General features: G+C 38.9%; 1 protein-coding gene across 5 annotated transcripts in view; it reads left to right on the plus strand.

Annotated features, from left to right (window-relative positions):
- The window catches only part of UNC80 (unc-80 homolog, NALCN channel complex subunit), a 173,137-nt gene that overhangs the window by 110,804 nt on the left and 47,413 nt on the right, over window positions 1–14,920 (plus strand). For 4 of the 5 annotated variants that reach the window (XM_070422035.1, XM_070422038.1, XM_070422036.1 and 1 more), the window contains 9 exons: window positions 360–546; window positions 1,167–1,298; window positions 2,500–2,643; window positions 3,420–3,520; window positions 4,567–4,653; window positions 8,161–8,344; window positions 10,458–10,552; window positions 12,067–12,156; window positions 12,876–12,977. In XM_070422035.1, coding sequence (XP_070278136.1) covers window positions 360–546; window positions 1,167–1,298; window positions 2,500–2,643; window positions 3,420–3,520; window positions 4,567–4,653; window positions 8,161–8,344; window positions 10,458–10,552; window positions 12,067–12,156; window positions 12,876–12,977 — 1,122 coding nt within the window. The remainder of the gene's footprint in view (window positions 1–359; window positions 547–1,166; window positions 1,299–2,499; window positions 2,644–3,419; window positions 3,521–4,566; window positions 4,654–8,160; window positions 8,345–10,457; window positions 10,553–12,066; window positions 12,157–12,875; window positions 12,978–14,920) is intronic. The other variant, XM_070422037.1, reaches the window with a different exon arrangement.

A 14,920-nucleotide genomic window follows, 5' to 3' on the forward strand; every position in this document is an offset into this window, starting at 1 on the left:
TTCATTTAAAACCAGTTCAAAAATGTAGAGAGTATTAAAAATAATTTGTCTTTAATGTTTAAAGAGTGAATCATTGATATCACCCCAAATCCTAAAGGTGAAATAGGATTTTTTTTCAGAAATCACAGACATTCTTGAAGAATTATTCTGATTGAGTGAAAAACAATAGCTTAGTTGTACCAACCTGGGAACTTGGTAGAAAAACAAGTGAATCTCCAGGAACTTAGATCATATGATGGAGGCACTAATGTTTCCTGAGGACAGAGTACCATATTTGTGTAATTTATTGGAACACTCTTTATGCTTGTGACCTTACAGAAGAGTTGCTATTCAATAAACTTGCCTTCATGTCTCCATAGAAATCCTTTTCAGCCCGGGCTGTGTCCCGTTCCCATCAAAGGGCAGAACACATCTTAAAGAACTTGCAACAGGAGGAAGAGAAGAAGCGTCTTGGCCGAGAAGCCAGCCTCATCACTGCCATCCCCATCACCCAGGAGGCTTGCTACGAGCCCACCTGCACACCCAACTCAGAGCCAGAAGAAGAAGGTGCCCTCTGCACATAGGACGTTTTTGGGGGCTGAGTCACAGGAAAGGGAAAGAGCTTGCTTTAAAAGAAACATTGATAATTTTATGTGAAATAAGGTGATATGCTCCCTCTATCTCTCTCTGTCTCACCTCCTGACACTGTCCGAAGAAAGAAATATTTTCGTTTTCTAAATGATCACAGTCGGCCTGTTTCAAGAGGTGAATGTTAGCCACACTGAACAAACCAGTATGAAAATGGACCAAGCAGTGATTGAGATTCAGGAAACAGCTAAATCTAGAGTGTTTATAAAAGTAGATGCAATCAATCTTTTATCATTAAAAATGGGATGAGTCTGTTAACTACCTTCAACCCTCAGAAGTACAGACAATTTGTTGGTTGGTATCAGAAAATGACTTAGGAACCATTCTAAATTCAGTGATTCTCTGCCTTGCTTTTGTGGAATCTTTGGGAGGAATTTTGTCTTTCTGTATATATTTTTTCCTTTTCTAAGTATACTTTAACTTACTTAAGATTTATGCTCTTTGAGCACTATACACTTATAATGCAAGTACAGCTAGAGTTGTGATGATAGCTATTTTGTTATGAAACCAAAGTTCACGTTCCCCATATTCTTTGCCAGTAGAAGAAGTCACCAATCTGGCATCCCGCCGACTGTCTGTCAGTCCATCCTGTACCTCCAGTACTTCCCACAGGAATTACTCCTTCCGCCGAGGGTCAGTCTGGTCGGTGCGTTCGGCTGTCAGTGCTGAAGGTGTGTCCTCTTACAAATATGATATTTATTCCTCATGACATGTGGATTTTGAAACAGTTTCCAGTTAACATTATTTCACTTCACTATACTACACTGCCTTCATTAAATAGCTTGTTTCATGACTTGAAGTTCTAAAAAAAATATTGTATTGAGTGGTAGCCTAAAAAATTTATCATTGATTTTATCCAGCAATTGTCCTTTATAAGTTGTTGCTGAGGGTTCCGTAGACTCAATTGCCAGTTAACAGTTTTAAACTCCGCCTACACATTACAAATCAGAATCTCTAAGGGTGGGACACACACATCAGTATTTCTTAAATCTACTCAGGGTATTTCAGGGTGTGGCCAGTTCCCAGTAGGATGCTTTAAGAAGCTGTTCTGGAATCATGAAACAACCAAAGGAAGACCATAGCCCCTGCTACTTCTGTAATGAAATCTGATTCCAGGGGGGAAATGTGATGCTCTTCAGTCCCAAGAATTTAAAAGATATGCTTCCCTGATAATGAGCAGCTGCCTGGGACTCACTGCTTCATGATTATACAAATTTCATCTCTGATTCATAAAGCCATTGAAAAGTCATACAGAAATTATGCTTCATGGTTATGCAAATTTTATCACTCATTTATAAAATCATATTAAAAAGTGCAGAAACCAATGGTTACACAACCCAGGGGAAATTTTAAAAATGACCAACGCAGCCGAAACCGGTTTGGCTCGGTGGATGGAGCGTCGGCCTGCGGACTGAAGGGTCCCGGGTTCGATTCCGGTCGAGGGCATGTGCCTGGGTTGCGGGCACATCTCCAGTGGGGGATGTGCAGGAGGCAGCTGATCGATGTTTCTCTCTCATCGATGTTTCTGACTCTCTGTCTCTCTCCCTTCCTCTCTGTGAAAAATCAATAAAATATATTTAAAAAAAAAAAAAATGACCAACGCTGATGGAGATGGTGTTAACATAAGGGTTAACATGAAGATCAACTGAATAGATTTGAATAACAAGAAGGAAACCATTATACTTATATTGATTTCATGTTTCAAAAGGGTACCAAAAAAATTCAATGGGGAAAGAATAGTCTTTTCAACAAATGATGCTGGGATATCTATAAACCAAAGAATGTTAAATAACTGGTCTTGAACTGAGAAGTGTTGTTGCACTAGAATTACAATACTGAATAAGAGCACCTCGATTATGTCTCCTGCTTCAGATGAGGAGCACACCACGGAACACACGCCAAACCACCATGTGCCTCAGCCCCCACAGGCAGTGTTCCCAGCATGCATCTGTGCAGCAGTGCTCCCCATTGTTCATCTCATGGAGGATGGGGAGGTGCGGGAAGATGGAGTAGCAGGTACGGTTTTATTAGTAAAACCAAATACTTACACTGTTCCCCTGTATAGGATAGTAAGGTGTTAACTATTGGCCACATGTTGAGTTGTTTTATGCATATGTTATAGTTATAGATTTGCAGTACTGTAAATCTATACTGTACTTTAGCACTATCACTATCTTTTCCTCTCTACTTTTATGACTAAAAAATTGCATTTAAACTAAGTAGCTGGGTCCAGGGACATTGTTCATGACCAGAGAACAGAACACTTATTTGGCCACCTAGAAATCAAATGGTGATTTTGGCCACCTTAGAAATCTTAGCTATTAGCTACACATCACTAATGCCATCTTTCCACTTGGTTATCTTTCCAGAGATACTACCCAAAGAGAATAATTGCAATATGAAATGATAAACTAGAGGTAGAGATGATTTACATTTGTAACAGTTTAATATTCTTAATGTTCTAAAACATGCTTAAGATTTTTTTAAATCCTCCCCCCCCCAAAAAAAAAGGGCAAAAGATATAGCTACAATCTAATGACAATAACATCTGCAAACAACATTGTTGTTGAAAACAATGAAATCTTACACTTCAGCTGAAAGAACTTCAAAAATTATTTTAAATGAAAATACCCATGGTTGGTAATGATGGGGGGGGTTGGGGGGGTGTTTGCAGAACTTCTTTAAGGCAAAACAATAGAGACTAATTAAAGCTTAGTAAATTGATTGAATACTTTATCTAATAGGTTTATTTCCATTTAAGACAAATGGTCAATTTTCTTTCTCTTCTAAAGTGAGTGCTGTGGCCCAACAAGTCTTGTGGAACTGTCTAATTGAAGATCCATCAACAGTTCTTCGACATTTTCTGGAAAAACTGACCATCAGCAATAGACAAGTAAAGTCCTCTTTTTTTATGTGTGGCTATGTGTGTGGACACTGTTAAAAGCAAGCAATGGGCTACATAATGCTGTGCATGAAACATCAGTGTCTCCTGATAATGACAAGGATGAGCAATGTTAAACTTTGTTGTTTTCTTTTTAATTTCTCCATTAACTGATGTCTCCATAGTGTGTGATACACTGCTTCTGATGACCCTAAGATACCGAACAGATTCTCAGTCTTTTAAACCAAGATTAAATTCAGTATAATTTTCTTAGAACATCTGTTGACTCTGCATGATAGACTGTGATAGATGTAGGTAGGGTTATTAGAATATGTTGAAACTCTTTATTCAAAAATTCTAATTTAATTGATCACCCTATAATAAGACTGTGCCAAATAAAAGTAGTTTTCTGAGCAATGGTAAAATTCACTGATGACTGAAAATTATGTCCATTTATATGTTATGGTCCTGTTTGCTGGAAGATTAAGTTTACATTATGAAAGGTAAGGTTAATTGCATTTTTGTTTATCCTCTGTTGGCCTAGCTTTATCTGTTTCACTCAAAACCTCGGAAGTAGAACTATGAAGTTCAATAAACCTGGTTTGCTTAATGGTGTCTCAACATAGGTTCTCTGGTCTTCTGGGCTAGGCTCCGCCCTTCGGGAATGAGCTCAGGTGGGAATACTTAGTTTCTAGGAATTCCCTTCCCTAAGTTCCCCGCATGTTTCATCACACCTGGCAGCCATAGTAAATAGAGTTGACAAAATATACCACTTTCCCATGATGTGCCTGTGACCTGCAGACACAGTCAAAATTTTGATTTTTTAAAAAGTTGTCCGACTGCTGCTCAGTGATTTCATATATTAGCTCCTAGGAGAAGGTGTTAGAGTTGGTTTAAATACTGTGTCACAAATATCACATAGACAATGTTAAAATGTTGAACAAAATGGAAGTCAAATGTGGGCAAAAGTAGGGAATATCCATCCCCCTACTTTTCAAGAAGTGAATTTTATTGCCTACAGCATGGCAGCTGAATGACGTAGAATTCTTTTCTTTCAGGATGAATTAATGTACATGCTGCGTAAACTTCTCCTGAACATTGGAGACTTTCCTGCTCAAACATCTCACATCCTGTTCAACTACTTGGTGAGTTTCAGCCTCCACTAGATTATAAATGTTCATTCCAAGTAGGAAGCAACAGCATGAGAAGAGGTCTTCCCCTTAACTTGTGACTAAAGGTGAATCGTAGTCAGCTAAGTTCCCCAGTGTGTGTGGGGAAACCTCTCCTGGCACAGTCCTTGATATGTGGTGGGTACTCAATCAATGTTAGCCTCCTCTCTGTCTTCCTTGGGCATTATACAACTTCCTTATGTTAGTTCCTAATTTTGGTTTGAGAAAACCTATATGTAGTTTTTAGTCATTTTTCTCTTATCTCACTATTTACACACACACACACACACACACACACACACACACAAATGTTGCCCTAGGTGGAAAGTATTTGTAAGTGTATGTTAGTATAGGAACTATCTATGCCTTAAGCCATCCTTTCTGCACCCTCCAGAATTTATCAATTTCTTTGCATTCTCCTTGCACCCTAAATGGATAGGCAGTTTGGGGACTATTAACATGATGCCTGTTCTTTGAAATTGCACCTTCATCCAGGCAGACAGATGCCAAATAAATTTCTATGCTGAGAGAAACTCTTCTTTCTCCATTACTGTCATTGGTCTTCTAGCAGGTTGGGAAGTAGAAGAGTTGTTCATGTGCATCTGTAGCAAAATGGTAAATGTAACTTACAACACAACATTAATGTGCAGAGGAAATTTGTAATTCATTTCTCCTCTCTATGACTGATTTGGTTTTCCTCCTGAGTGCCCACCTGCTGGTTGACAAGGGAAATAATAAAAATCATGTCCAATCCAGTTTTAAGTTCAGACTGATAAAAATCTATAAATAGTACCTTTGGATGGTGTTCAGTGTCTCTTGGCTAGAAATACTTAGTTTCTAGGAATTCCCTTCCCTTCCAACTGCTTTTATCTTTAAACACCATGTGAAGTTGGGAAGAAAAAAGACCTTTGTTCAGCGTTCCATCCCTTGTTCAACGTTTGCTCTGGCTCTTGCCTTCATGAGAGGGTGCCCTCCTATCTGACTGGTTGCTGGATGCCCAGCCAGTGGACACCAAAGCCCACGGCTGCTGTGACTTAGGGTCCCTCTGCTCTCAGCGGTGAGTTCTGGGAGACTCTACCTCACCTCAGCCCCTGCTGAGTTCTGGTAGTGAGTCCCAAATGGCTCCAGCTAGAGGACCCTATACAAATGTCACCGACATATGGTAATTCTATCTGGAAAGCTCTCCAGCCAAACCGTCTGCTCCTTCTTGTCCTGTCTACATCACACAAAAGCCAAAGGTAGATCACCAAAGCCAAACCTCAAGGCCTCCCTCAGGTATGTGCTCTGCCCAGTTTATGTTGCATCCAGGTTGGTGTGGAACGTCTCTGAGGTGAACTCTTGTCAGACACCCTAACAGAGACTGGGAGCAAGGGCCCCTTCGGTGTGCCTGCCCATTTCCAGGCCACTACGTATGGGAAATGCTTCCTTGGACCACTGCTCTCCTCCGTCCTTTAGCCTTGAGATACGAAGATGGACATTTCATTTCCCTTCTGCCATATACTTCCGTCAACTCCAAAAAAAAACAACTTTAATGTTAGACACAGTCTTCTCAGCTGCATAATACATAAGAGAAAAGGGCTAACCAGGCTTTGTATTTGCTTTAAAACCTTGTTTTGAATGAATATAAATTTCTGTTTCTGCATTTCTGTCTAAACCCTAATCTTTCCCTGAATCCCAAGCACATGGATTTTTTAGGTGGACTAGGGAAAGGGTCTTGTACTCAGAATGGCACAATAATAAAGAGCAGAGAAGTTTTTAAACCATTACCCTTATTATACATCTTTTATCTAACAACTATTATAGATGTGTGTGGTAGGGATATGGGGGACACTAATTCATCTCTTCCAGACTTTGTTAGGGACATTTATTTTATTTTAATATATTTTTATTGATTTCATAGAGGAGAGGAGAGGGAGAGAGAGAAACACCAATGGTGGAGAGAGAATCATCAATCGGCTGCCTCCTGCCCACCCCACACTGGGGATTGAGCCCGCAAGCCAGGCATATGTCCTGACCAGGAATCGAACTGCAACCTCCTGGTTCATAAGTTGATGCTCAACCACTGAGCCACGCCAACTGGGCAATTATTAGGGACATTTAAATCCACTGCGTAACTTGACTCAGATATCTTCAACCTGGGGTCTGAGCACATCTGGGCATCTGTGTAGACTTTCAAAGGAGTGTGTTGCCCACAAAGTTTTAAGGAAATAAATCTCCAAATCCTCAACTTACAAATATGTACTAACGCTGTTTGAGCAGGCCTGCCATCTCAATCGTCATTCTACCTACAGCACACACAGAGGCCCACCCTGACCATCACAGGTACCTGCAGGCTACATTGACAGACACATTCGACAGAGAAAGAGTCTGACGCACTGTGTTAGTTTTACTTTTAAGGAAGCCTCATTTCTGATTGATCAAGGCCCTTTGAATCCATAGGACTTCCCACCTTTTTTTGTCTTCTACAGATTTGACCCTCATTAGGTTATTCAGCCTTCAGATTAGATTAGTGACACTGATTTTTTCAATGTAACTGGAAAATTGTATAGGATTAGCCAGTTTTTCAAGAAACAATGGATAAAAGCCACTGAAAGGGGTGTGAACTTTTACACATTTTTCTGATTTTTGTTGGGCATAATTGAATAAGGCAGTTAAAGCTTATTTCATCAAGTTTGATGAAATACACTTTCCAGTTACAGTTAGTCCTCTTATTTCAGTGTATAGAATGTTTAATATATTCTGTTCCTATTAACAAAAAATAACCTTATCATGAGACATTTTAAATGTCAGCTTAAAATGTACAGAAGGACAGGCCGCTTTTCAAAGTTACTGAGAGGACACAACAGCTTTAAAGTTCACCGACTTAGCCAAACAGACAGAGTGTTCTTCAGTTCAGATCAATAGACATAACCCAATCTGCCAAGAGTGTTTGGCCAAACATATAGAGATTATTATCAGGTCACCTAACTACCTGAGCAACAAGTGACTTGAAGCCTGGAAAACTGATCTTCTGATTTCCTCTTAAGAAGCACCATTTTTAGTGATACATATAAATGGGCAGCAATCTATTCTGATCAGTTTTTCGCCCTCTCCTGCTTACTGCCATTGCAAGTGTTGGAGAGCCCTGGCCAGTGTGGCTCAGTTGATTGGGCATCATCCCAAGCACCGAAGTGTTGCCCTTCGGATTCCTGGTCAGGGCACATGCCCAGGTTGTGGGCTCAATCCCCGTTAGGGGACGCGTTGGAGGCAGCTGATCAATGTTTCGCTCTCACTTCCATGTTTCTCTCTCTCTTTCTCCCTCTCCCTTCCTCCCTCTCTCTAAAAGTCAATAAAATCTTTAAAAAAGAAAGTGTTGGAGAAGTATTTGAACAGAAAATACAAAGGTACAAAAGACGATTTAATCAAGCAAAGAAAAGCCAAGGAAATGAGAATGTGCACTCAGGATCATGTGGCTTTGTGAACGCTCCCCGTTCTGCCTTGCAGGTGGGATTAATCATGTACTTTGTGCGGACCCCTTGCGAGTGGGGCATGGATGCCATTTCAGCCACCCTGACCTTCCTGTGGGAGGTGGTGGGCTATGTGGAGGGCCTCTTCTTCAAGGATCTGAAGCAGACCATGAAGAAGGAGCAGTGTGAGGTGAAGCTGCTGGTGACCGCCTCAATGCCAGGTAATCCACCACTGCTTTTGGATGACATGACATTTTCTTTAAGTAACCTTTTATTATTTGTTTTTTAAATTTATTTTCCAATGACAGTTTCCATTCAATATTGTTTTGTATTAGTTTCAGGTGTATAGTATAGGGGTTAGAAAACCATATACTTTATAAAGTGATCCCCCCAATATTTCTAGTACCCATCTGACAGCATACATAGCTATTAAAATATCATTGATTATACTTCCTCTGCTGTATTTGATACCCCCATGACTATTCTGTAACTACCAATTTGTACTTCTTAATCCCTTCACCTTTTTCACCCATCCCCCCCAACCTTCCTCTCCTCTGGCAGCCATCAGTCTGTTCTCTGTGTCTGTGAGTCTGTTTCTATCTTGTTTGTTCTAAATAACGCTTTTAAAGACCAAGCATCTCTTTCATTCATGAGAAAATTTTCAGAGTCCTGACCCTGGTGTTGAGTGCTTCAAAGAATTTTTGTTTAGTACAATCTGAAAAAAAATACAATAGGCCCTTTAAGAGTTAGCAATTGCCAGATGAAAAGGAAGACATCAGAACTGAGATCCCTGTGAATCAGTCCTTGAAGGGCTGCCAAGGTTACAGATTTATTTAAGTCTATCGCAGAGGGCCAGCTGAGCTGAAAGCCTTTTTGAATGAATTTTTGGCACTGCAAGGAGAATAAATATTGTTTGCATGGCATGGGCCCCAGTCCTTTGTAAACTCAATGAGAGATGGCTTTATGAAAAAAGGAAAATCAGGAAAAGAATCACAAAAGAACATGAAGTGTGATGTAAACTCTAGATACAGTTTCTTTTCACTTTGAATCGCTTGTCTTTGTTTAAGATAAAAATTTTGAAAAGCCTTTATCCTTGTGCAGTGACTAAGGAAATATGAGATGATACATGTATTGATGTAAAAAGAAAGACACAATTATGTATAAGAACACAGGTTTGGGCAGCAAAGAAGCCTGTGTTAAAATCAGAGAACTGCCCTTTATCGTCTGTATAATTAGTATTAGCTATAAAATAGTTCATAATTTTTCAAGCGTTCTTTCCGCATCTGTAAAATGGGGATATAACCATACTTCACAATCCTGAGAGATAAATGGGTTTAGGTATGTAAAATTCTCACTACTGTACCTGACTCATGGTAAGCATTCAATAAATGCTAGTTGTGTATTTACATGTATTCTGTATTAAGTCAACAAAGTGATCAGTTTTTATTATAACAAATAAACTCATATTTTCATTCATATTCTTAAAAACAACTCATTAAAAACCAAGGTACATCATAATGTTCATAAAGATTTGTAATTAGTGAATGAAGTAGAGTAAGTACTACCTCACTGGCTAAGTGGAATACTGAAAATGTACATTTAAACTATATTTAAGGTACTTGTTTTGGTTTTGCTAATATTTCTGTTTATATTTTCTCAACTGTTATTATTTAAAATACTGGGCATATTTGTTGCAATGCTTAAGGTTTGAATTCTGACTCTTCCACTAAATAAATGTGTTCCTTTGAATAAGTTACTTATAAGTTCTTACTTATAAGAATAAGTGCTATTTCCTCATTTGTAAGATGAAAATAGTAATACCCATGCCTGGCCGGTATGACTCAGTGGTTGAATGTCACAGGTTCGATTCCCGGTCAGGGCATATGCCCTGGTTGCAGGTTCAGTCCCCAACAGGGGTTATGCAGGAGGCAGCCGATTGATGTTTCTCTCTTACCAATGATTCCATCTCTCTCTCCCTCCCTCTCTCTCTAAAATAAATAAAAACAAATTTTTAAAAAATTATAAAAAAGAAAGAAAATAGTAGAACCGATATTAGAGTTGCTGTGAGATTTAAATATGATCATGCACATAAAATACATGAAAAGGTATTAAGAACTCCATAAATGGTAGCTGTAATTATTTAGAAAATGAATATATTTAAAATATATATTTAACTAGAAATAGAGGAGTGCAGTTAATGTACTACACAATTCACATTAAGCACTAATAGTAATAATCATAAAAATATCAGCTTATTGATAACATTTTAATATTTTGTGCTTTACTAATTTTCTATAGTAGAAGTCAGTTCATTATGATTTTTTCCTTCTGTAGGTACCAAAACCCTGGTGGTTCATGGGCAGAATGAGTGTGATATCCCAACCCAATTACCAGTCCATGAAGACACTCAATTTGAAGCCCTGTTAAAGGTAGGCGTGACTTTGACAGGAACAATTTTTAATGGCACAATGACTGTGAACACGTCCCTGACCATCCAGCTTAGAATTACATGGCATTTTTCTATCTTCCACCCAATATGCACATTTGTTTACCTCTTCTAGATTCCCTTTCTCTATTTGTGTACTTCCTCCATTTTCTTGTGTAATTTTCTCCACTTTTACTGACATGTTAGCTCTGCGATGAAGTAGGCAAACTCTGCAGCTACAATAGCAGCATGACCCTGGCGCGTCCCCATAACTGCCGTGGGAATGCGGTGCACTCCTGCCTCGGAGCTGCCTGGCTCGCTGTGGGGGCAGCTCTGCAGGTGCCTGTGTTTACACACTGAGCACTGGGGCAAACTCCAGCTGTCAGCTGGGATCGATGCCAGAGACCCTTCTAGTGGCATCTGTATACAGTCTTGACTTGTCACTGCTGGAAATTATGGGAGAAGCAGAAAATACATACCTTAGAATAAATCAAGTGAGTTGAGAAATTATTTTTAATGGTTATGGCACGTATTCCCCTCAAAAGAAATGCAGTCCATAGCTGCATGTCTGTAAGGTTTTTAAGGTAATGTAGTAGGTAAACTAGTACTATGATTCCCATTGGACTCCTTGGTGTTTATTATGTGTAGTTCAAACTTTTGGTAATTGATTTCCTGTAATACAACTCCAGGCTCAGACAGAGTAGAAAGGACTTCTGAGAAATTCCATTTGCCAAACTTGTATATTTTATTTCAGTAGAAAGGTTGTTAAACTTCCTTCAGGTCTCACCCAGACATCTCCTGGGAATATCTAAGGCCCATTGAGGCAAAATTGAACAATCCCTCCATCTTCCTACTCTGTGTTAAATGGTAGGATGACATGAAGGCAGACAGAGCTCAAACCCTGGCTCCATCACAACCAGTATGACCTAAATCAATTAACAAGACCTCTCTACTGTCGGTTTCTTTTTTAACAGTACTGGGATACTAGTGCAGGTTATACACGTAATCTACATAGAAAGCCTTGAACTTAGAAAATAGTACATAATAAGTGCTCAATGCATTGTAGTTTGTATTATTTTTCATGTTGTTACTAAACTGCTTTCTTCCTGACATTGAGACTAGTAGATGTAACTATACTTCCACGGTTCCTCACTCAGTCTAAAATATTATTGTACATCTTTTAGCACTATGAGAGTAGATGGTTTATATCACCTTACTAGTCTTTATTATATCATTCTTTGGATAACTTCATATCCAGATGCAGTGTGTATCCATATATTTATATGCACACACACACATATACACCCGGGCATAATATATAAGAGTGTATAAGATATATAGATAGATAGATAGATAGATAGATAGATAGATAGATAGATATAGATATAGATATGCACATATATAAAATCCTTATAAGTTACCTTATTTTTATAATATTTGTATTTTGTAGCTTACTACCTGGTAGCACATAGTATGTTTTCAATAAACCTTTATCAAAATGTATTGTTATTATTCTAGGAGTGTTTGGAATTTTTTAACATCCCAGAATCCCAGTCAACACATTATTTTCTCATGGATAAACGATGGAACCTTATCCACTACAATAAGGTGAGACTGTGCAGCAATGACATTCATGTTGGGTTGTGTCAGAAGCTCATCATGCCTTTCTTTGAGGGCAGCAAGCCCTCAGGGAGGCATCATTGTTTAGAGGTTAGGAGTATGACCACTTAGGTCACACAACTTACTGTCTAGGTAGCTGTGGACAAGCCACTTTACTTTTGGAACCTTCAGTTTCCTTGTCTGCAGACTGAAGGTGGTGATAATAGTATCTACTGTAGGGTTGTTGTGATCACCAAAGGAGATAGGCCAAGTAAAGCATAAAGTGATTATTATTAAATTTAGATGAAAAGTTAAGCTGTCCATGTAATAACACATGTTTCTACTGGAATTTTAATGTTTCTCTGATTCCCCCTTCTATGATGGTAAGCATGATCGGGGTGACCTGATCTAATGAGCAAAGGGGGACCTCAGGAAGACCCCTGACATCGCTTTACAGTGACTTCCTTCCAAAATGTCATTTAGTCAGCAGCCTTTGGCTCCTTGGCTTCTGACAGCAACCGGGTATTCGGAAAGAGTACTCAGCCTGGGCGATGCGACGCTTTCCTGAGGAGGGCTTTTACCTTCCTTGTTATTTTGTCAAATTGGGGAATGTACCCTAGTAAGAATCAAAACCGTTAGAAAATACATAACTTTTGTTTGTCTGACCTAAAGAGAAATGAGGTCAAAAGTGTAATCATCTCTTTTGTCTTTGTGTGATCCCATCACAGACCTATGTCCGGGACATCTATCCTTTCCGGAGGTCAGTGTCTCCGCAGCTGAACCTCGTGCATATGCATCCGGAGAAAGGACAGGAGCTCATTCAGAAACAGGTGCCTGGCCACCTCCGTTTTCTCGTGTCATTGGGATAATTGCTGGGTAAATGGGTTGCCAAGCCTGAGATTCTGTGATGCTGTTAGATCCTCTCTGGAGAGGATGGGTAGATGGGCCCTTGATCAATAGATAGTTCCCCAAAATAGTTTGTTTAGTTTTGTAAATGGGATCATAATATAAAGTATTAAGGAACACTCACCTGGAGTAGTGCTATGATGAATCATTGGGTATAAACAATAGAAATTTTCTCATTTATTTGCCTATTTGTTTCTAAGCATGGATTTTCATCCCATAGTTTTGTAAAACAGGATTAGAAGTACATATGACATAACTATTAGAAGGTTGTCCTAGAGGTTTGTGCTAACTGGAAAATAAATAAGTAGAGAGAATCAGTGCATGATGTCTGAAAAGAATACTGAACTAAGGTCCAGAGATTGGACTCAGACCCAGCTCTGCCCCTGACCAATCATCTGACTTTGGGCATGTTACTAACTTCTCTTCAAATAGGAGACATAATCAAGCAGTTGTACTTAGATCTAAGATTGAAGAGCATAGGTCCTGGCTAGGTAGCTCAGTTGGCTAGAGCATCATATACCATATGCCAAAGTTGTGAGTTCGATCTCTGGTTATTGCACAAACAAGAAGCAACCAATGAATGCATAAATAAGTGGAACAACAAAACTCTCTCTCTCTAATCAACCATTAAAAGCAAATTTTAATTTAAAAAAATAAAGATTGAAGAGCAGAATAATGTTCACATGTCTTATCGCAAATCAGACTTCAAGCTGAAGGAGATTCACTACTTTGCATGCAAAATGTAAGTGTAGTATATAATTCTAACAATATAATTTTAATATGATCCATGCATTACATTGTTTTATTTTTAATTAATTTACATTTATTTTTAATAAAATGTCAAAACAAGAATTTCAGGATATTTTATAATTTCAGTTTTTCTGCACATAGCAAGGATGCTAACTCGGTATCAAACTATCCAAAATACCTTCATGAAATGAATAAGAATGGCATATAATGAGACCACTTATGCAATTAAAAATATATTTACGATTAACTACCTAAATTACATTTAAAAGAAAGAAAATAGTGAAGGGGTTACAGGGTGTGAGATGTTGGGCAAAACTATAAGATCTTACATTTAAATGATTTCAGAAACAATTCTCCCCAAATTATCTCAGCCCATAATTTTAGCAGCAAAATAACTAAAGCCATCATAGAAAATGGCACTTCACTAGTTTGTTTTTTAACCATGTTTAAGAACATGTTTTAAAGAATGGCATAAATTAGGGCTCTGGCTCTGTGTGCACTCAGGTTGGACTGAAAGATGTCTTTCTAAGTTCCTCAAACTTAGTTCCATCGTTCTGGCTCTGAAGTTTCCTCAGCAGCGCCTCACTGCTTATGAACTCCCAAATCATGTCCCCTGTCCACTGATCATCAGCAGAAAAAGAACTAAGAGTAGGGGCTCAGAGGCCCTTGTTCATGCCATCTAAATTTAGGGCTAAAGGAGGACTAACCTAGGGTCCCATCAGCTTTTGTCCCAAGGTAGATTTTTCTTGGATCCCATTTGGGTCAGTGTTAAAGAGGCAAACTCAGAACCAACAAGACACAGCTTAAGGCATCAGTGGAGATGGTAGAAGCAATTGGAAGTGACTGTTAGCTCTTGTTGGAGAAGGTCTTCCATATTTTGATGACTGGGCAAATGGCCTCTATGTGATTGAACTATTCTTGACAATGCTTGCATTGTGGTCCTTCCAGCCTGCAAACTCTGTAAGAAACGCTTCCTCCCATAGAGTAGACACATGCAAGAAGTGAGAGTCAATTAAGTATTATTTGCTCTTTCTGTGTGAAAAAAAAAACCACAAAAACACAAAAACCACCACACACACATTTCTCCCTCATTTCTCTTCCCCCCACCTTGATTTTA

Source organism: Myotis yumanensis, unplaced genomic scaffold (assembly GCF_028538775.1).
Source record: "Myotis yumanensis isolate MYYU_CA2020_CCGP unplaced genomic scaffold, mMyoYum1.0.hap1 SCAF_8, whole genome shotgun sequence".
Lineage (NCBI taxonomy): Eukaryota > Metazoa > Chordata > Mammalia > Chiroptera > Vespertilionidae > Myotis > Myotis yumanensis.